Genomic DNA, 23,355 nt, shown 5'->3' on the forward strand with positions numbered 1-23,355 from the left:
AATGTATTTCTAATATGCCAGTATCTTAAAATTGTGTTGTGGGGTGGGGTCTGAGTGGGTTATGGAACCAATTGAGTGGAATTTTGAATAGAATTTTAAGGTCACGTTTTTGTACCTGGCCTCTAAGAGGACCACTGTTTTTGGCATTTTTTTTGTTGTTGGATGCTTCAAGCATCATCTTATACACCAAAATACCTACTGTGAAATCAAATTTGGTGCAGTAGGAGACAGGTTAGCTTCAGTCCCAGATGAATTCATTGCCTTCTATACCTGATCTGAATACCAGATCAAGGAAGTTACACTTCACACCACTATAATCCACTGATGATTCCCTACTGTCAGCATCCAAGAATGACATGTGGCTGCCTTCAGGAAAGTGAATTCAAAGAAACGATCCAGTCCGAGCAGTACCCAGCCAAGTACGGAAAACCTGTGCTGACCAACTTGCCAATTTATTCACAGATGTCTTCAACATCTCACTCCATAAGAGCATGGCACCCACCTGTTTTAAATCGGCTTATCTTTTATGTGCCCAAGAAGAGTGTGGTAATCTGCCTAAATGACTACTGATCAGTGGCACTCACATCCAGAGTGATGATGTGTTTTGAGAGGCTGGTGTTAAAGCATAGCAGCTCCTGTCTGAGCAGTGACATGGATCTGTTCCAATTTGCTTACCACAGCAACAGGTCTACAGCAGATGCCATCTACACAAAGCCCTTGAGCACCTGGACAGTAACATCAGGATTCTCTTTATCGAATACAGTTTGACATTCAACACCAACATACCCACAAAACTGATCAGCAAACTCTAAGACCTGGGACTCAAAAGCCAACTGTGTAATTGGATCTTGGATTTCCTCAACTCCAGACCTCAATCAATGAGGATTGGTAAGAAGATCTCTTCCACAATCTCCATCAGTACTGAAGCACCACAAGGCCATCTTCTTAGCCCCCTGCTCTACTCTTTGTACACCTATGTCTGTGTGACTTACTATGATAATAACACCATCTACAAATTTGCTGATAATACATGGTCGTGGGTTGTAAAAAATGCAACAGTGAATCAACCTGCAGGAGGAAGATTGAAAACTTGGCTGAATTGTGTTAGAACAGCACTCAACGTAACCAAAAACAAGTAGTAAATTATAGACCTTAGTAAGTGTTACAAGATCAAACCAGCAACCTTTGGCTTGGCTTCACGGATGAAGATTTATGGAGGGGTATGTCCACGTCTGCTGCAGGCTCGTTGGTGACTGACAAGTCCGATGTGCGAGTCAGGCACGGTTGCAACGGTTGCAAGGGAAAATTGGTTGGTTGGGGTTGGGTGTTGGGTTTTTCCTCCTTTGTCTTTTGTCAGTGAGGTGGGCTCTGCAGTCTTCTTCAAAGGAGGTTGCTGCCAGCCGAACTGTGAGGCGCCAAGATGCACGGTTGGAGGCGAGATCAGCCCACTGGTGGTGGTCAATGTGGCAGGTACCAAGAGATTTCTTTAAGCAGTCCTTGTACCTCTTCTTTGGTGCATCTCTGTCTCGGTGACCAGTGGAGAGCTCGCCATAGAACACGATCTTGGGAAGGCGATGGTCCTCCATTCTGGAGACGTGACCCACCCAGCGCTGTTGGGTTTTCAGCAGCGTGGATTTGATGCTTGCGGACTCTGCGAGCTCGAGTACTTCGATGTTGGTGATGAAGTCATTCCAATGAATATTGAGGATGGAGCGGAGACAGCGCTGATGGAAGCGTTCTAGGAGCCGTAGGTGATGCCGGTAGAGGACCCATGATTCGGGTATGACAACGGCTCTGTACACACTGATCTTTGTGTGTTTCTTCAGGTGGTTGTTTTTCCAGACTCTTTTGTGTAGTCTTTCAAAGGCGCTATTTGCCTTGGCGAGTCTGTTGTCTATCTCTTTGTTGATTCTTGCATCAGATGAAATGGTGCAGCCGAGGTAGGTAAACTGGTTGACCGTTTTGAGTTCGGTGTGCCCGATGGAGATGTGGGGGGGAGGGGGCTGGTGGTCATGGTGGGGATCTGGCTGATGGAAGACCTCAGTTTTCTTCAGGCTGACTTCCAGGCCAAACATTTTGGCAGTTTCCACAAAACAGGACGTCATGCGCTGGAGAACTGGCTCTGAATGGGCAACTAAAGCGGCATCGTCTGCAAAGAGTAGTTCATGGACAAGTTGCTCTTGTGTCTTGGTGTGAGCTTGTAGACGCCTCAGATTGAAGAGGCTGCCATCCGTGTGGTACCGGATGTAAACACTGTCTTCATTGTTGAGGTCTTTATTGGCTTGTTTCAGCATCATGTTGAAGAAGATAATAAAGAGGGTTGGTGCGAGGACGCAGCCTTGCTTCACGCCGTTGTCAATGGAGAAGAGTGTGGAGGCGCTCTAGTATTTGCCAAAGCCCTTTCCTGCTCATGGTGTTGAAGGCTTTGGTGAGGTCAGCAAAGGTGATGTAGAGTCTTTTGTTTTGTTCTCTGCACTTTTCTTGGAGCTGTCTGAGGGCAAAGACCATGTCAGTAGTTCCTCTGTTTGCGCGAAAGCCACACTGTGATTCTGGGAGGACATTTTCGGCGACACTAGGTATTAGTCTATTAAGGAGAATCCTAGCGAAGATTTTGCCTGCAATGGAGAGCAGCGTGATTCCCCTGTAGTTTGAGCAGTCTGATTTCTTGCCTTTGTTTTTATACAGGGTGGTGATGATGGCATCACGAAGGTCCTGAGGCAGCTTTCCTTGGTCCCAGCAGAGCATGAAAAACTCATGCAGTTTGGTATACAGAGCTTTGCCGCTAGCCTTCCAGACCTCTGGGGGGATTCCATCCATACCTGCTGCTTTGCCACTTTTCAGTTGTTCAATTGCCTTATCCAGGACCTCATCCAGCTCTAGCATCAGGGGTTGTTGAGGGAGCTGGAGCAGGGCGGATTCTTGGACTGAGCGGTTGGCACTTAAAAGGGATTGGAAGTGTTCTGACCATCGATTGAGGATGGAGATCTTGTTGCTGAGGAGGACTTCACCATCTGAGCTGCACAGAGGGCTTTGGACTTGGGGTGATGGGCCGTACACCGCCAGCAACCACAAAAAAAGGCATATCACACAGGGGTAAAGATGAACAATTACTTTATTAACAAAAAATTCACCTTCAAACTTTAATTCAAAATCCCCCCTTTTATAACTATGACAGTGTAAAACAAATAAATTCCCCAGCATAAATATAATATATGTAATTAAAGTCTAAGTTATATTTCCAACCAGCCCACAGAAAAACTTAGACACAAAACAAACACAAAACACACAACACTCACAAAACTTCGATTTCAACTGAAGCAAAGATCATAAACAAAATTCATTTTGTTTGGTAAACTGAAGCCAAAAGATCTTTGAGAGAGAGAGAGAGAGCACAAAATTTGAAGTTTTCTTGTGTTGCTTGCAGAGAAAGAAACCACTGGCTTGGTCCGGATCCTTCTGGCTGCCTTCAGAATTTTCATCCTTTTTGAAATCCCAACATTCTAAACTGTCCTCCAGACCATGACTCATGCTCTGGGCCTTCTTCCACTCCATAGCAGCACCCAGTGGTGGTTTATTGTCCAAGTCCAGAAATTTTTAGATCATTTTCTGCATATGCACAGTCTGTCTCCCACTCTCTCAGCAGTCCACCTTCACCTTGGCTCTCTAAGGCAACCTGTCATTTTTTAACATAAAACCATACAACACATAGGCCAATACACAACACAGAACTCTGTAACATGAGGGAAAACCAGAGGTGTATTATCCAGTGATCATTGGGTGATTAGAGGTGCAGAGAGTGAGCAAATTTAAATTCCTGTGTGTCCCTATTTGAGGGCACCTTTCCTGGACCCACACATGAACGTTATTATGAAGAAAGCATATCAGTGCCTCTAGTTCCTCAGGAATTTGTGGTTTGTGGGTATCACATCAAAATCCTTGGCAAACCTCTACAGAGGTATAGTAGAAAGTTTGCTGACCCAGCTGCATTATGATGTGAGATGGGGCACCAATACCACTGCATGGAAAACACTGCAAAAGTCAGTGAACACAGCCCAGAACATCACAGGCAAAACTTTCCCCATCAGAATGCAGCACGAATTATCACACCACCCAGGACATGCTCTGTTCTCACAGCTGTCATCAGGTAAGAAGTATAGATGCCACAAAACTCATACCACCAAATTGCTACCTCTCCTTCATCAGACTCCTAAACAGCAAACTTAATCAGAGACCTATTTAAGGATTCTTTCTTTGTTGTATAGTCACTTGGTTTTTATTTATTTCCTTGTTTACATTTCTCTCTTGTGAGTACTTTTTTTGCACTATCGACAATTAGAAATTCTGCTCAAATATTTTTTTTAATTCTGCGTTATATATAAGGTATTAGAGTGACTTTTAATGAAGAAGAATATGAAATCAATGTGCAAGGAGCCAAAGCTGTTGTTTGAAGTTTAATGGCAGATAAACATGAGGACCAATTTTGAGGGGGTTGTGAACCATGACTTAAATGAAGTGAATTTAAAAGGTTTTCAGTTTTTCGGCAAAGAATAGATTTCATGAGTATTAATGGATGGGAAGTGAAAATGACTCCAGAACTAATATAAAAATATTAAATAATGCAGTTGATGGAAATCTGATATAAATAACACAAAATGATGGAAAAGGCACAGTGCATCTGGAAGAATCCATAAGAGAGAAAAATAAATCAAAGATCGCAATGTTCTGATTAAAATATTTTCCTCTTAAATGTTCATTGTGTTTTGTTCTTCATAAATGCATCTGGCCTGTGTAATATTTTCATGAATTCTTATTTTACTCCATTAGTGATTTCATTTATTCTCTGTAGTTTACATCTATTAGCAGTTCGAGAACAATATCGTTTTAAGACAATTTCAGTAGTATACATATATCATTAGTTCTTATTCATCATCGAACCTTAATCCTAAAGCAAACCCAAAAAGCAGCTGGCATGGTGGAAAACCTTTCTATTGTTCATCATTCAATTGCTGGATTTGATTGTTGTACAACTTAATCTCAGCACAGCCATTCAGACTAGTAGTTCACATCATGGTAACTGTTATTTAGAAAGTGTATGGTTTGGAAATATTAATTAACCTCATTTGTCCAAAAATAGAACAATAAAACCATGCAATACAATTTCTACAAGTAGCAAACTATACAAGGAGTCATATTTAAAAATATTTTTCTTACTTTTCTATTATCTTTAATCCATTCTTTTATATTCACCCTTTGTCTGATGTTCAGATTCTGATTTGCACCTAATATATCCCAAGTTTTTCTTTATTATTCACTATGTTTCTACATCCCCTCAGCATTCATTTGAGCATAAATCCTTGTTGAAATATGAATGCCCATTTATCGAAATGTATTTGATGGAAGTCCACAACATGTCCCACTGAAATTTCATAAATGTCTGTTGCTACTTCCTACTTCCAGGCTGAGCTATTCCAAAACTCTTCTATTTGTCAACTCCTATTCACCCAAGCTCACCTGTATCTGTTCTTCTGCCTCCTTGCTCCACATCAACTACTGTTCAGCACATATAATTGCTGCAAATATTTCCCTGAGTGAACAGGAATGAGAAAGATCAGCAAATTTTGTGGTGCTACAATACCAACATTAACAAAGCTAAGGAAATGATTATGGCCTTCAGGAAGGGGAAACCAGGTGAACACAAACCAGTTCTCATCAAGTGGTCAGCAGTGAAGAGGGTAAGGAACTTCAAATCCCTTGGTGTCAACATCTCGAAAGACCTATTCTGGGGCCATCATGCAATCATGAAGAAGGCACACCAGCAGCTATATTTCGTCATGAGTTTGAGGAAATATGGTATATCACCAAAGACTCTTACAAATTTCTACATGTGTACTGTGGAGAGCATTCTGACTGGCTGCATCACTGCCTTGGTATGGAGGTGTCAATGCACACAATGGGAAAAGGCTGCTGAGGGTTATAAATTCAGTGAGAGCCATCATGGGCATCAGTCTTCACTCTATTAAGTACAGCTTTAAGAGGTGATGTCTCAAGAAGGCAGCTTCTGTCATCAATGACCCTCACTACCCAGGCCAAGCCCTTTTCTCACTGTTACTAGTAGCTTGAAGACATACTCTCAACATTACAAAAATAGCTTCTTCCTCTCCACCATCAGATTTCTGAATGGACAATGAAACTAAGGACACTATCTCACTTTTTTTTTGCACCAACTATTTTTTTTTAACCTTTCATTTATAGAATTGTAATTGATAGCAATTTTGCACCTGAAATGCACAATACTGCTGCCACAAAACAATAACTTTGTGAAACATGTTCATGACAATAAACTGATTCTGATTCTGAGAATCCTTTCTAAAATCCAGGGCTCAAAAATAGCTGCCAGCAAATAGATTTGAAACCATAAATCTTCTAGTCTGTTAACATATTGTTCCTGATTTCCTCAACATCACGAGTTTGAAATGCTCATTCTTCTCTTTAAATCTTGTCCCTTTGCTCTTTACCATTTTGCTCTCATCAGATGGGGATTGAATATAAGAATCAGGATATCGTGTTACAACTTTATAGGGTGTTGGTGAGACTGTGCCTGGACGATTGTGAACAAAACTAATCATTATACAATGAAAATGATGAGATTAAACTAGAGAAGACACAGAAAGGTTCATAAGAATATTCCTGGGACTGGCAGTCTTGAATTATGAGAGAGTAGATAAGCTGGGGTGAAGAAGGCTGATGGATAGCCTTATGAAGGATTACAAAAATATGGAGAGCATAAATAAAGTAGATGATCACAGATGGTCATAGAATCATGGTAGGTGAGTCTAAAATTAGAGGCCTTTTGTTTAAAGTGAGAGGGGAAAGATTTAAAGGGGATGTGAGAATATTGTTTCTCACAGAAAGGGCAGTGTGCACATGGAATATGATTCAGGAGTGGTAGAGACAGACATAATTATAGGTTCATGGATAGGAAACATTATGGAAACAGGCTATTCAGCCCAACTTAGCACTATTGGCCAGATGTCCACCTAACATAGTCCCATTTCTTTGGGTTTGGCACATTATTCCTACCCATCCTCCTACCTAAATGGTTTTTAAACATATTAATTTGGAATAAAGTCCGTGACCATTATCCTTATCCATGCCTTGAAGATTTTATGCATCTTTATGTGTTCAACCCATCAGTCTCCTACACTCCTGTCCAACCTATCCTTTTATTTTAAGCCCTCCAGTCCTAGTAACATCCTTGTGAATCTTTTCTGCATCCTTTACAGCTTAATGATATCCTTCCTATAGATTGATGACCTGAACTGCGACCAATATTCTAAGGGTGGTCTCAGCCACATCTCATATAGCTGTAACAGGATGTAATCCAGTACTTGGTGTCCTGACTGATAGCACCACTTGGAGAGAACTATACATCGTTATCCCTAGATCTCTCTGTTCTACAACACTCTCCAGAGCCCTACCGTTTATTGCACAAGTCCTATCATGGTTTAACTTGCCAAACTTCAAAACTATATCCAAGTTCAAGTCCATTTGCTATTCCTTAACCCACATCCCATTAATCCTTTTGCAATCTTAGATTACTGAATGTTCCAGAAGGATTTGGGCCAAATGCAGGCAAACAGGACAAGCTTTTGAAGGTGCTTTTGGACAAAGGGCCTGTTTTCATGTTGTATAATTCTACGACTCTATCTCTCAACCCTATCATTAAAATTATGCAAATGTACAAAACAATTGATTCCAACTTTCTTCATAATATCATAATAAACCCTGATATTTATTCTCTTCTTTTGATTCTTACATTGCCAAGGATTTGCTTGCCATCTTAATTACTCCTTTGAGTTGATATTAATTTCTATGAAATTTTCTGAAGTCCCTTTGGACAGTTATCTGTATTAAAGACATTTAACAAGCACAAGAAATAGCATCTAAAACAAAAATAAATTTTAAAAAATGGCTAAAAACTGAACTCGTCACGCAGCAAAGCAGATTATTCTGTTAATTAAATAGATATTACACTTCACATATGAATTATCCATCAAATTGACTATACTGGATGAAGGGTACAGACCTGAATCATTTACCTGTCTGTCCTCTCCATCAAGTGTACTGTTTGGTACACCAAATTCATCACATTAAATTAATGTAAATGTTTCCATTATCTGAATTAAACAAGGCTCAAAATTGCCTGGCAAAAAAACAGGTTTGAAAGATTTCTAATTATATTATTATTAATTTTACCATGTTTAAGCTTTAATAGTTTATTTGATTAAAAGGCTCACTGAGAGATGTTGGCAGATTTTAATCATTCTGCTAAAGAAAACTAATCTTGGAGCATTTCTTCCACAAATATAGAAGAGTGGCAGAGTTCCAATTTCCGTAAATGGAATCTTAATAAACATCAATGTGTTGGGTGTGGTGAATTTGTAACCATGACTCTCATTTATATGAATAAAAATGCTTCTCAATTAAAAATCTTGTGTAAGTAGCTTTTAAAAAAAGAGTCCATGACTATTTTATATTTTTTAATTAATCAAAACTATTTCTCAACAAACTATAACATTTACACAGGCTAATATATTAGCAGAGAATTAACTGAATGAAATAAGTTGTTAGTGCTGAGATAAATAATGAATGAGTTTTGTTGGTTCAATTCCACCATAGATAAAAAATTTAATTTAGCATATTGTAATAACAATAAAAATGAGAGTTTTACTGAGAAATATACCGTGATGTTTGAAATTAAAAAAAAATCTGTTACATCTGATGTCAATTGTAATTATGTCAGGATAAACACTGGAAACAACAGTATTAGGAATTTTTCTTTTGTAGATTTAAAGTTATACTTGAGACACTCAAATACTGTTTCATTGTCATATTTTACATATTATATGCCCTTCGAGTATTACATTGATTACAAGATGGAGGCAGAGAAGGATACCATAATGCTAACGGAAATTTAATAAGTTTGTATTTCACCTGTATTTTATACCCACACCAGCATTTTTATTCTTTTTAATCATACCTGCAGACTGAACACTGTCGTTGGGGCTGAAGGGCAGTGAACATCACAATTACAGAGTAATTACGAGGCGGGGCCTTAACAAATCTTCGGAATTTGTCACCGTTCATTCGAATGACTGAACGCCTGGAGCTCCACTCCATGAGCTGCTCCACTTTTTCTGCCTGGAGGTTCTGATATTAAATAAGCAATAATGAGAAAAAAATGACAATAATATCTCTTGCATCAAATAAATGTCTGTTTGTGGAAAACAATGAAGTTAAAACAATGAAACAGTTTGGGTAAAATATTAATATAATTGTTAAAAAATGTAAGACAACAATAACCTCTTGCTCGTTAATCTAATCATTTTACAAGAGGCGCGGAGCAAAAAAACACAATTTTTATCATAAATAATGCAACAGATTGGTAAAAAGAAAATATGCCTTGATTGTTTGCTGTAGATTTACTTCAGGGTTATTCAAATTACAGTCCTTTTTTTTTCATCAATGAAGCATTACAACAATTATTTTGTAGATCAGTTCATAATTCTGCTAAGCACTTTCTCTCATGATTTTGATGTGATTTCCAGTTGAAGGATGTAATGGATATCATAATTCCTAATACAATGCTCCTTTTGGATGGCTTTGTCTTGAGGAACATCTGTCTTTGGACATTCCTTGAAATACTTGGTCTGAATCCCTTAATGCTGACTGGGAGACCTGGAATACTTACTGAGGACTTTGTGTTTTCCCCACTTCACCAATCCTATAACAATCCAATTAAATCTCCCCAATCTCCAAATGGTCTCAAACATCTGATTGTGTGCCTCTGCACCTACACCAGTAGTTCTCAACCTTTTTCTTTCCACTCACATCCAGTTTAAGCATTCCTTACGCTATAGGTGCTCTGTGATGAGTAAGTGATTGGAGAGAAAAAGTTTAAAAACCAATGTTTTAACTGTATCTATTTGACTCATTATGTGCATGGTTTCATAACTCCAAAGGAAATGGGCCAATGACAATTTTTCTCAAGCAAAATATTTCAGTAACAATTGGGTCGAGAGCAGCGATTCTCAATCTTCCCTTCCCACTCACATCCCAGCTAGTACCGCCCAATTACACCCAACTGACCAACAGTATGTTTTAAAGGGTAGGAGAAAACCTGGGCACCTGGAGAAACCCATGCAGACGCGGGGAGAATGCTTAAACTCCTTACAGACAATAATGGATTCAAACCTGAGTCATTGGAGATGTAACAGTGTTGCACTAACTGCTATGCTAACCGTGCTGTCTATAATAATAGTGATCATGGTTGCATTTGCTACGAGGAAGGTCTTAAGGATATGGTTCCTGGCTGCCAACAGAGGCTGACACAGAACAGGAAACTGCTGAATGTAAGATCTGTAATGGAGGCTTGCAGCCTTATGGAATGCCTCATGGGCTGTTTACATCAACTTTAAAGTAAAGAACCTTTTCCTTCATCCATGTGTTGTCTAAGAACTCACACATACAAAGATGAAACATGGTGTCAAGTGGGATGAAGGAAATTAAAAGGAAATACTTTAAAAGAAAAATCTAAAGTCAGCAACCTATCAGTGAAGAGAAGCCAACAAAGTGAAAAATGGAAGGATTGCATCCACCAGCAAAACTTCAGTTGACAGGTAATGCGACTGAAAATTGGACTAGATGCAAACAATGTTTTGGATTGTATTTAGTGGCAGTCGGAGTTGATGAGAAAAGTGATAAAGTGAAAGCATCAGTTTTCCTACAGCTGTGGGTGATGAAGCTCTGAAGGTGTATAATAACTTCACATTTGCTGCTAAAGGAGAAAAAATGAAACTGGAAAAAATAATTGAACAGTTTGAGCCATACTGCATACCGAAACGTAATGTGATTTTCATGTGTACAGAAAATGGAAGAAAGTATTGATCAGTATGTGACTGAATTGAGAAACAAAAGCAAAACATGTACATTCGGTGGCTAATGGAAAGACTGTTAAGAGAGCCAAATCTAGACCTGGAAAAAGTGATGGCACTCTGTAGGGAGACAAAAACTATAAAAGTGCAGGAAAAAGAGCTATTCGGTGAAACTAGCTGCAATGTGGCTACAGTGAGCAAGAATGGATATAAACCATTTAACAAACTGAGCACCCAAGTGGAAAGAGAGGCGTGGCCATCGAACATAAATGAAAGGGACAATCGAAAGCCATGTCATTGATGCGATACACAACACTTACCAAAAAAGTGTCCAGCATATGGTAAAACATGCAATATGTACAACAAAAGCAACCATTATACCCATTGCTGTCGAAACAAAGTGCAACAAAGCAGTGGATGAAAGGGAGATAGAGGAATTCTATGCAGACATTGTGACTGAAAACAAGGAAAAAGAGACTGGATGTTGAGATTAAAAGTGAATGACATATACATTTCAATTAAATTGGATACCAGAGCACAAATTAATATAAGATCAGAGACTTATTTTAAGAAGATTAGACCCAGACCAAAGACATATGGACCAAAAGAGAAGGTGACAGGATATTCAGGTATCGATATACCAGTGCAAGGAGAATGCATGGTCAAAGTGAAACACAAGGACAGAGAGCACATGCTAGCATTCATTGTGGAACCAAAGGATGTTCAGGCGATACTAGGTTTAACAGCCTTTGAGAAAATGAACCTGGTAAAACGTGTCCTTGTTGTGTAAAGCGAAGGAGAGACAGTCTATGATGAACTCATGAAAGAGTACAATTACCTATTTCAGGGTCTATGCTGCCTTCCAGGAGAACACACGATCAGAATGGATAAATGTGTGGCACCGATTATGCATCCATGCAGAAAAGTTCCATTTGCGCTTCAAAAGCAACTAAAGGTAGAGTTGGACACGATGGAAAGCCTGAACGTGATTCAGAAGATAGATAAGCCAATACAGTGGGTGTGTTCACTCGTAGCGAAGAAAAAGAATGGAAATCTTAGAATTGGCCTGGATTTAAGAGATCTAAACAGAGCAATAAAGAGAGACCACTTTTAGCTTATGACGCTTTAAGAAATCATATCACAGTTTGCAAATGCAAAGTTTTTCAGCAAGTTAGATGCATCATCAGGATTTTTGCAGTTGAAATTGGATGAAGCAAATTAAAGACTGTGCACGTTCAATAGTCCATTTGGCAGATACAGATTCCTAATGTTACCATTGGGAATTGCCTCAGATCCTGAAGTGTATCACAAAACTATCCATATGGTCTATGAGCACCTGGATCCATATCATAGTATGGGGAACCATGAGAATGGAGCATGATGAGAAACTAAGGAAAGTGCTAAAGGCAACAAGGAAAGCAAACCTGAAGCTGAATGGAGAGAAATGCCAGCTCAGAGTGATAAAACTAACATTTGTAGGAGATATTATTGGTAGTGAGGGCATCAGATGTGATCCCAGAAAGGTGTCTGCCATTGGGAAAATGCTAAGGCCATAATGCAAAAAGGATATACTGAGGTTTAATGGAATGGTCAACGATATAGGTAAAATCATATCCAACCTCTCAGAAAAAAAATGACTCAATTGAGAAGACTAACAAAAAAGAATATTGAATGGGAATGGAATCATGAACAAGAAAAGTCATGGAGAGAACTAAAGAAACTGCTCACAGAGAAATCAGTTCTGAGGTTTTACGACCCAGCGAGACCTATCAAGACATCATTAGATGCATCACACAGTAGGCTCGGTGCAGTTCTTCTGCAAAAATATGATGACTGGCAACCCACTGCGTATGCATCATGCTCGATGACAGATGCAGAGACATGATACGCTCAAATTGAAAAGGAGCTACTCAGCATCACGTACGCATGTGAAAGATTTCATCAGTTTGTGTCAGGACAAGCAACCTGTGTAGAGACTGATCATAAGCCCTTGATTGCATTGTTCTAAAAACCATTAAATGAATGTCCATTTAGAATACAAAGAATGATGATTAGGCTGCAACGTTATATACTGAATGTGGCATACACTCCAGGTAAACTAATGTACACAGCAGACAGGTTGTCTAGAGCTGCTGACACAAGAGAACCCGCAAACACCAAAATGGACGAAGACATAAATGCCTTTGTGGACATGATCACAAGTGCGCTACCCTTATCAGATGCAAAAATGGAGCTTATAAAGTCAGAGACAAATGAAGATGAAACACTGAGACAACTGAGAAAAAACATCTTGGATGGATGGCCCAACATGAAGCAGGTCTGCTCACCTGACGTTTCAGAGTACTGGAACTGCAGGTTGGAACTATCAGAAGTTGAGGACATCTACAAAGGAAATAAAATCCTTATCCCAAAGAGTCTGAGAAAAGAGATGCTAAAAAAGATCTATGGAGGACATTTCGGAATCAAAAAGTGTAAGAAAATAGCACAAGTGGGGATGTACTGACCAAGAATCAACAATAATATAACAAATGAAATGTCAAACTGTACAATATACCAGAAATACCAAACAAGCAATCCTGCAAAACCACTAAAGCCACAACCAGTACCATACAGACCTTACCAGAAGATAGGCACTGACCTATTTGAATGTCAAGGCATGGACTATCTTGTAGTCACAGACAATTACTTCCTGTATCCAGAGGTGTGTAAACTGAACACCACTACTGCAGATGCTGTAATAACAGGTATGAAAGCCATATTCTCCAGACATGGTGTGGCAAGCAAGGACTTCACAGACAATGGACTCCAGTTTTGCAATCAAAGTTCCAACACTTTGCCAAAGAGTGGGACTTTATACACACCATGGCAAGTCCTCATTTTCCACAGTCCAAGGGTCTAGTGGAAAAATCCATACAGGCAGTGAAAAGACTGATTAACAAGGTAAAAGACAGTGGAATGGACTTCTACCAGAGCATGCTAGTATATCGCACAACGCCACACAAGTGTGCTATGTCACCAGCACAACTCCTTATGGGATGTAGGCTAAGATCAAACCTACCCATTCAGGAGAACCTCCTAAAAATCAAAAGAGAGGGAGAAAATGAGTAAATTCAAAGATTAACAGAAAGAAAAGCAAAAGTATTACTTTGACAGAGGAAGAAAAAAACCTACCTAAACTCCACAATGGTGATTAAGTAAGGCTGAAAGACAAAACAAATTTATGGACTCAGATTCAAGGACAATCCGTCAGGAGATTGTCAAGATACATGAATCCTCCTAAGAGATTAATTGAGCAAATTTAAAGACTCCTGTTATGGAATTAAGTAATGCTATCTTATTCACTCTTCAAGTTTCAGTGTATATAAATGTGAACACACAAAACAAGTTTAAAAAATGTTAACAATGTTGATAAGAATGAAAATGTAAGTTCCTGGTGTTAAAGTTAAAATTGCACAGATATACAAAGAAAAGATGTTAGTTAAAAGTAAGCTACTTTTGTTTTAAGGAAGATGTAATGATAGTGATCATGGTTGCATTTGCTACGAGCAAGGTCTTAAGGATATAGTTCCTGTTTGATTATACTTGGCTGCCATCAGAGACTGACACAGAGCAGGAGACTGCTATATGTAAGATCTGTAATGGAGGCTTGCAGCCTCATGGCATGCCTCATGGGCTGTTTACATCAACTTTAAAGTAAAGAACCTTTTCCTTCATCCATGTGTTGTCTAAGAATGCGCATATATGAATACAAGATGAAACAGTCCCCTTAATTCTGAACTTAGATTAACTATAAATATGGTGGGATATTCTTGGAATTTGCCACCCACTGTAGAGTGGAGGAAATTCAGCACTCTTGTTCAAATTACCAAGTTTTCTGTCAAAACTTAACTTAATCTTTCTTGAAAATGCTCCAACTCTGAGCTCCACATGGATTCCAACGGTATAGTATAAACTTCTTGCAATTCTTCATCAAATATGCAACCAATCCAATAGCAAAAAATCAGAACAAAGGTTAAGAAATGCCAGAAATTCACAGCAAGTCAACAGCATCTTTGGGGAGAGCTATCATAAGAAATAGAAAATATAAGAAAATATCATTTTTTAGGTTAGGTGCAGAGAGGAAGATGATGGAGAGAACAGATGGAATGCCCATGATAAGATGCAGATCAAAGTATTCAAGGCAAAAGTAACTTTAAAATACCAACAATAAAAGAAAAGCTGATCACCAAGCCTCAAGATCTACACCCAGATGGAGGAAGAAGTGCTGTTTCCCGAGCTTAAATTATGCACTGTTGGAAATGTAGGAGATCAAAAGCAGAGAGATCAGATGTTAATGAGTCAAGGAATTAAAATGACAGGTAAATTAAACTTTAATGCTCTGCATAAGTGGTCATCTGCAGTGAACTGGAATTCACTGTCTATGCATAGATTTGATGGCCGGCCCCTCCTCTTGGCTTTCCGCCCATCGGTCCCAATATAAACCCTGTTTTCCCGCCTTACCTCCAATTTACCTGAAGACTATTGTAGATACCAGCCGTTAATTGTAAGCTAATGAAAGTGTGTTTGTGCCCCTCACAAGTCTCTGAGTACTATCGATCACGTTACAATTTTATTAGCTTACTTTTTGGAAATGGGATGGAAGCCCTATTGAAGCCAGGCATGCTCCAGGTTGATACTCTGTCCATAGAGGCCCTGGAAGAATTTGTCGACTGGTAGGAGTCCTTCCAGTCCGACTTAACCATAAAAGGGGGGAATTTTGCAAGTTCTGACTGTATGTATTGAAAGATTTGTGTGCTTCTGTGTTGCTGGGCTGAGACTTCCTGTGTCACTTTGAAAGCATGACCATGGAGTACTCAGGCCCACTTCTCCCAATCACAGTGAAGAAAGGAAGGTCCCAAAATCCAAACACTACACACGGTCTCTCCATGCTGAATATCAAGCCTCCCCACAATTTCAGAACCTAACCCCTGACTGTAAGTCAATAGCCACAAAGAGCAGGCGATACTGTACAGGGGACTGAGAATTTATTAGAGCCAAAACGCAACGCCTGCTTAAAGAAAAAACATAATTGAACCTAGCAAGAGCCCGTGGAGAGCCCAGGTAGTAGGTGTGAGAAGGGGAGAAAAGTCCAGGGTAGTGATTAACTATAGCCAAACTATTAATCACTTTACATTCATGAACACATACCCATTTCCCCGAATCTCGGACAAAGGTGAATGAAATTGTGCAGTATCGGGTCTATTCGACCATCGACCTGAAATCTGCATATAACCAGCCATCAATCCGTTCCGAGCACCATCCCTAAACAGCATTCCATGCAGATGACGACTTTATCAGTTCCTGAGCATCCCTTTCGTTATTACTAATGGTGTCTCAGTCTTCCAGAGGCAGATTGTCAAAATGGTAGTTAAGTACGGGCTAAGGGCTACCTTCCCCTATCTCGAAAACGTCACCATTTGAGGACACAATCTGGAGTACCATGATGACAATCTTCACACAGCCAAATCCCTGAACTTCACATACAATTTCAGTGAGTGTGTGTTCCGGACCAAATGTCTAGCCATCCTGGCATCATTGATCCTCTTAGACCTCCCTATTCCAAGGACCATGAAAGCTCTAAGGAGGTGCCTAGGCTTCTTCTCATACTACGCCCAGTAGGTACCCCATTATGCTGACAAGGTTCGCTCCCTTCCCATTATCAGCCGGAGCCCAGGCAGCTACATCATGAAAGCCACCATGCATGCGGTGGACAAAAACATACCATTCCAGGTGGAGAGCGATGCCTCCGATGTAGCTCTGGCTGCCGCCCTTAACCAGGCGGGCAGGCCAGTAGCTTTCTTTCCCACATCCTGCAAGCCCATGAGCTCTGAAACCCTTCTGTGGAGAAGGAGGCTCAAGCCATTGTGGAGGCCATCAGGCACTGGAGGCACTACCTGGCCAGCAGGAAATTCACACTGCTCATTGATTTGTAGCATTCATGTTCAATAATACAAAAAGGGGCAAAATAAGGAACAAGATCACGAGGTGGAGGATTGAACTCTCAGCCAAAAACTGAGAGAGTGTATAGACCAGGTACCCTCAATGAGTTTCCAGATGTCCTATCCTGAGGAAGCTGTGCTGCTGCTCAGACCAGCCAGTTGCGGTCACTTCACAGCAAGCTCTGCCACCTGGTCATCACCCACAATACTCACTTCGTCAAGACACGCTATCTGCCCTTCTCTATTAATGACATCATGCAGATAACAAGGTCATGCCAGGTCTGCGCTGAGTGCAAACTGCACTTCTAATGCCCTGACAAAGTGCGCCTGATAAAAGCTTCCCACCCTATCGAACAACTCAGCATCAATTTCAAGGGGTCCCTAACTTCCACCAATGGAAACGTACTTTTTTAATGTTATCGATGAGTATTCATGTTTTCCATTCACTATCCCCTGTCCAGATGCCACAGTCATCAGAGCCCTGTACTACATTTTCACCATGTTCGGGTATCCCAACTATACTCATAGCGACTGGGGATCATCATTTATGAGTGAAGAGCTACACCAATATTGCTCGCAAGAGGCATCGACTCAAGCAGGATGATTAGCTACAACCCCCGGGGGAACGGATGAGTTGAAAAAGCAGTGAAATTGGCCCTCGGTCTAAAGGCATTCCAGACTCGCGCTGGCAAGAGGTTCTGCCCACCTCACTCCACTCCATAAGATCACTTCTCTGCACTACGACCAATGTGACTCCTCACAAACTAATGTTTGCATTCCCAAGGAAATCCACATTGGGAATCACTCTTCCAGTATGGCTAATGATGCCAGGGCCAGCCCTGCTGAAAAAGCACGAGGAGAAGCAAAACCGACCCTCTGGTCGAGAGAGTGCACCTACTGCACGCAAACCCGATGTATGCCTATGTGGCAAACCCAGATGGCAGGAAGGACACTGTCTCAATCAATTATGAGTACCAAATGTAATAAACTTCTTGTAAATTGCAAGGAATATATGGCAATGGTTGTCTACTTGGAAGAATTGTTTAGGTTTCTGGATAATAGGAAGGGAAGACCTTCAGGATCTGAGGTCCCAATGCCCACAATAGGCCAGGAATCTTCAAATACCCCGCGCAGGATTCCAGACGACATGATTCCAACTGAGCAACCATCGGATCCAAGACCCCCAAGTCCCCCTTTGAGTCCCAGTATCCAAGAACCACAGGAAATTCTGGAATTCTGAAATTGAAAATGAACTGTATTACAATTTTGACTGCTCGAGTTTCTCTTAGGCCCTTCCCCTGCCTCTCTCTTTCCCTATCCCTGTGTCTCCTTTCCTCCCATTCCCCACCCTCTTCCCTCTCAATTCAGAAAGCTACCTGCTCCCCCTATCATGTCTCAGCTTATTTCTCTTTTGCCCTCCAACCTGTATCCATCCATTACTTCTTGCCAGTTGGCCTGTGCTCCTCTCCTGCCTTTTCTTCTCTCTCCCCCCTTGATGAAGGGCTCATGCCCAAAATGTTGGTTATATACCTTTGCTTTCATGTATGCTGTGTGACATGTTGAATTTCTCCACTACTTTTATGTATTGCATTACAATGTTAATCTGGTTGCTAAGGGCATCTATTTACTCAACCTTTACTTCAACAACAAAGAATACTTGATTTTCCCAAAAACTAATAAGAAACAGGAAAATACCATGGAGCTGAACCAAACAGAAAAAGAAAGAAAATTCAAGCCCTATAAATCTGGGTTGCCAACCTTTTAATTTTTAATTTAGATATACAGCACGGTAACAGGCCATTTCAGCCCATGAGTCCATGCTGCCCAGTTAACCTACACCCATGAAACATACTCGTGGGCTGAAATGACCTGTCACCATGCTGTATGTCTAAATTAAAAATTTAAAATTTAAAGGTTAATCACCCTGCAATCAATTACCTCTGCAATACTGCAAAAGAATTGACATAGATTGTGGCAGTAAAATGATCCTGAAGTTACAAAGTTGAATAGGACAGTGACTTGATCTCAACTGTCAAAGCAAACATGATGGCAAGCCTGTGGTTAAGACCACACAACAATGACCTTAGAGAACCTTAGCTTGTTGGAAACTGCTCATTGACTAGGTAATATTTGACACTGGAGAGATAAAACTGCATTGTTAAGCCTTTCTATTTATCTCATTCAAAGACTCAGTCGACATCAGTCACCCACACAGATTTTAGAATTAACAGGTAACCTAAAGCTTTCTGGAGCAGTGTAGAAGGCTGAGAGTTAGACTGTGAATTTCCCTTTAAATCACACAACTGCACAGGAAAGTGTTATGAAAATCGGTTTGTTTATGATCTTAACCTAAAAATGCTGAATATGGTAATGCATGAGGACTACTATCACTTGGTACATGTCTGATGTCAGAAAAGATTCATCCTTGCATGCGCAATTCGCAATTCACTCTGGAAAGCATTCAGTCAAATTTCCAATGGAATAGTAAAAGTCAAATTTCAATCATGTTTTGTGGAAGACATTTAAAAAATCAAATTAAGGAAATATGTCTAACATTCTGCAGAACCTGTCTGAAAACTATTTTTTTGTAAAAGTGGAATGACACTTTAAATATTAATTATTATAAATGAATACAGGTATACTTTTAATCTTTTCTTTTATATCACTCTTAAGTGAAACCTTTCTTCTTTCTTTTCATGTACATAATTTTAGCTTGAATTGCTTTCTCAGTTAAAATGCTGGTTAGAAAGTTACATAATAATGAGTTGAAAACATATCTTGTTTTATGACCTTTGAGGATGTGTGTATCCCTGGTGTGGCTTGCATTGCTATGCTTCAAGGGTCATAGGCCAGATTAAGAACTTTTTAACAAACCGTTCCCAGATTGTAAAAGCAGGCACTCATTATCCCCCCCCCCCCCTACTCTTATACTTATCACTGGTTCCCCATAGGGCTGTGTATTGAGCCCAGTGTTGTAATCTCTTTATACTTATGACTGTGTCTCTGAGTATTCCTCTAATACCATCATAAAATTTGAAGATGACACGACTGTAGTTCATTTCAAGGGCCTATAGTCAGCCTATTGGGACGAAGTCCACAAACAGTCAGTGTGTGTTCAGAAAACAATCTGGCATTGAATTCCTTGAAGATGAAAGAGCTCGTAATGGATTTCAAGAGGAACAGTATGGCCCCAGCTCCATTGTATATTATTGGGAACTGTGTGGAAAGGGTCACGACTTTTAAGTTTCTAGGAATGTATTTGGCTGACGGTCTTTCTTGGACAATTAATACCACTGCTACAGTCAAGAAGGCACTTCAACATCCCCATTTCCTAAGAATCCTTAAAAAAAAATCAATCTACAGGGGAAGTTATTGGTGTCCTTCAATCGCTCCTTAATACTACTTGCAATAGTAATTTCATGACTTTTTGCCATTCCAAATTTTTTACTTAAGCTTTCTCCATGAAGCTTAAAAACTTGCTTTATTACACCTAGGAAATAGGAGGAAGGTAGGTGGGTACAATCAGGAGAGGGAAAGGGATCCAACTGTCAGTGCAGGGCACTTCTGTGGCTGTTCCTCTCAATAACACGTACATCATTTTGGATACTGTTGGGGAGGTGGGGTTGGAACAACCTACCAGGCACAAGCCACAGCAGTCAGGTTTCTCTCACAGAGTCTGGTCCTGTAGCTAAGAAGGGAAGGGAGGAGAAGAGACAAGGTGTAGAGGTACGGGATTCCATAGTTGGAGAACAGATGAGAGGTTCTCCCAAAGAGATCAAGTATCCCAGATGGTATGTTGCCTCCCTGATGCCAGGTTCCAAGGTATCTCAGATTGAGCTCATGGCATTCTCAGGAGGGAGGGTGAGCAGCCAGATGTCTTGGTCCATGTAGGAACCAATGAGGTGGGTAGGAATGGTGAGGAGGTTCTGCAAGGAGAGTTCAGGGCATTAGGCACTAGGTTGAAGGACAGGACCTCCAGGGTCCATTTCAATTCTACATCTCATTCCCTTTTTGACATATCTGTCCATGCTCATGTACTGCCAGGCTGAGACTACCTGTGAATTGGAGGAACAATACCTCATATTCCTATTCCAGATGGGATTACTATCGATTTTTCTGGCCCCACCCCAGCTTCCCTGTCATCTCTCCATTCCATGTCTCCTTTCCGTATTGACATGATAAATTCTACCTAGTCCCTTAACACATCCAATTAACACCTTTTGTTGGTCTGGATTCCTCCCCCATTGTGTGAATTTTGAGACTTTCTGATATATCCTGCTTCTATCTTTTCTGATTTTTTTCTTGAAGAAGGGCTCAGGCCCAAAATGTTTGCAATATATCTTTGTTTCCTAAAGATGCTGAAATTACCAACTGAGTTCATTCAGCATTTTGGTGTTTTTACTACAATCACAGGGTCTGCAGCCCATTTTGTTTTAACCCCTTGCATCAGTATTTACCCAGAAAATTGGCACAGAATCAAAGGAAGTGAGGAAAACAAGCAGTGAAGTCATGGTACCTATACAGATTAAAGAACAGGAGGAGTTTGCTGTATAAAAGCAAACACGGGAGGATAAACCCCAAGGCGTGACAAGATAGTGCCTTGGACTTTGAGAGAAGCTAGTGTAGAAATTGCAGGGGTTCTGGCAGAGATATTTAAAATGTCCTCAGACACTATTATGTTGACAGATTATTGGAGGGTAGCTCATGTTGTTCCGTTGTTTAAAAAAAGCTCCAAAAGAAACCCTGGAAATTAAAGACCAGTGAGCCTGATGTCAGTAGTAGATATGTTATTGGAAGGTATTCCTAGGGATCAGATGAACAAGTATTTGGGCAGCTAGGGATTTATTAGGGATAGTCAACATGGCTTTATGGATGGTAGGTCATGTTTAACATATATTTTTAAATTTCAACATAAGGCACAGTACCAGGCCATTTCAGCCAACAAGAACATGTTACCCAGTTTACATCCCATTAACCTACACCCAGGTACATTTTTGAATGGTGGGAGGAAACCGGAGCCCCCGGAGAAAAACCACGCAGACAAGTGGAGAACATACAAACTCCTTACAGATAGTGAGGGACTCAAACCTTGGTCCAGTTTGCTGGCGCTGTAAAGCGTTACACTAACCTCTATGCCAAATGTGCCACCTCCCTATCTTATAGAGTTTTTCAAGGAGGTTACCAGGAAAGTTGATGAAGGAAAGGATGTTGTCAACCTGGACTTTAGTAAGGCCTTTGACAAGGTCTCACATGGGAAGTTAGTAAGAAAGGTTCAGGTGCTAGGTATTCTTGTGGATGTAGTCAACCGGATTCGACAATGGCTACACAGGAAAAGCTAGAAAATAGTAGTGGATGATTGCTTCTCTGACTGGAAGCCTGTGACTAGTTGTGTGCCTTACGGATCAGTGCTGGGACCATTGTTATTTTTTCATCTTTATCAATGATCTGGATGATGATGTGGTAAACTAGATCAACAAGTTTGCAGATGACACAAAGATTGAAGGTGTTATGGACAGCAAAGAAGGCTTTCAAAACTTGCAGAGGGATCTGGACTGGCTAGAAAAATGGGCTGAAAATTGGTTGATAGAATTTAATGCAGACAAGTATGAGGTGTTGCATTTTGGAAGAACAAAGCTAGAAAGGACATACATAGTAAATGGTAGGGCACTAAAGAGTGTAGTTGAACAGAGGGATCCAGGAACACAGATACATAATTCCCTGAAAGTGGTGTCACAGGTGGATCGAGTTGTAAAGAGAGATTTTGGCATATTGGCCTTCATAAATCAAAGTATTGAGTTTGGGAATTGCGATGTTATAGTTAAGTTGTATAAGATATTGATGAGGAAAATTTGGAGTATTGTGTGTAACTTTGGTCACCTAGCTACAGGAAAGATATCAATAAGATAGAAAGAGTGCAGAGAGGATTTACTAGGATGTTGACCGGATTTCAGGAACTGAGTTACAGGGAAAGGTTAAACAGGTTAGGACTTTACTCGCTGCAGCATAGAAGAATGAGGGGAAATTTGATAGAGATATTTATAATTATGAAGGGTCTCGACAGAGTAAAATTTGGTAGGCTTTCTCCACTGATGGTAAGTGAGATACAAATCAGAGGGCATGTGTTAAGAGTGAAAGAGATAAGGTTTAGGGCGAACATGCAGGGGAACTTCACACTGAGAGTGGTGGGAGTGTGAAACGAGCTGCCAGCTGAAATGGTGAATGAGGACTCCATTTTAATTTTTAAAAGGATTTGGGCAGGTAGATAAATTGGAGGAGTATAATGGCCAAAGAGAGAGTACAGATCAGTGCGACTAGGGAGAATAATAGTTCAGCTTGGACGAGAAGGGCCGAAGGGCCTGTTTCTGCACTGTATTGTTCTATGGTTCTAATTTTCTAATCCTGGCACATTTATAGCCTGTTCCCTGATCAAACCTTCAATATCC

General features: G+C 40.3%; 1 protein-coding gene across 18 annotated transcripts in view; it reads right to left on the reverse strand.

Annotated features, from left to right (window-relative positions):
• Window positions 1–23,355, reverse strand: part of tusc3 (tumor suppressor candidate 3) — a 548,930-nt gene that overhangs the window by 447,763 nt on the left and 77,812 nt on the right. For all 18 annotated transcript variants that reach the window (XR_011353548.1, XR_011353547.1, XR_011353545.1 and 15 more), the window contains exon 2: window positions 9,041–9,210. Coding sequence is in view for 13 of the 18 variants with exons in the window: in XM_069924583.1 (XP_069780684.1) it covers window positions 9,041–9,210 (170 nt within the window). In the remaining 5 variants the exon portion in view is untranslated. The remainder of the gene's footprint in view (window positions 1–9,040; window positions 9,211–23,355) is intronic.

The sequence above is a fragment of the Narcine bancroftii genome, chromosome 3, assembly GCF_036971445.1.
Source record: "Narcine bancroftii isolate sNarBan1 chromosome 3, sNarBan1.hap1, whole genome shotgun sequence".
NCBI classification, from domain to species: Eukaryota; Metazoa; Chordata; class Chondrichthyes; order Torpediniformes; family Narcinidae; genus Narcine; species Narcine bancroftii.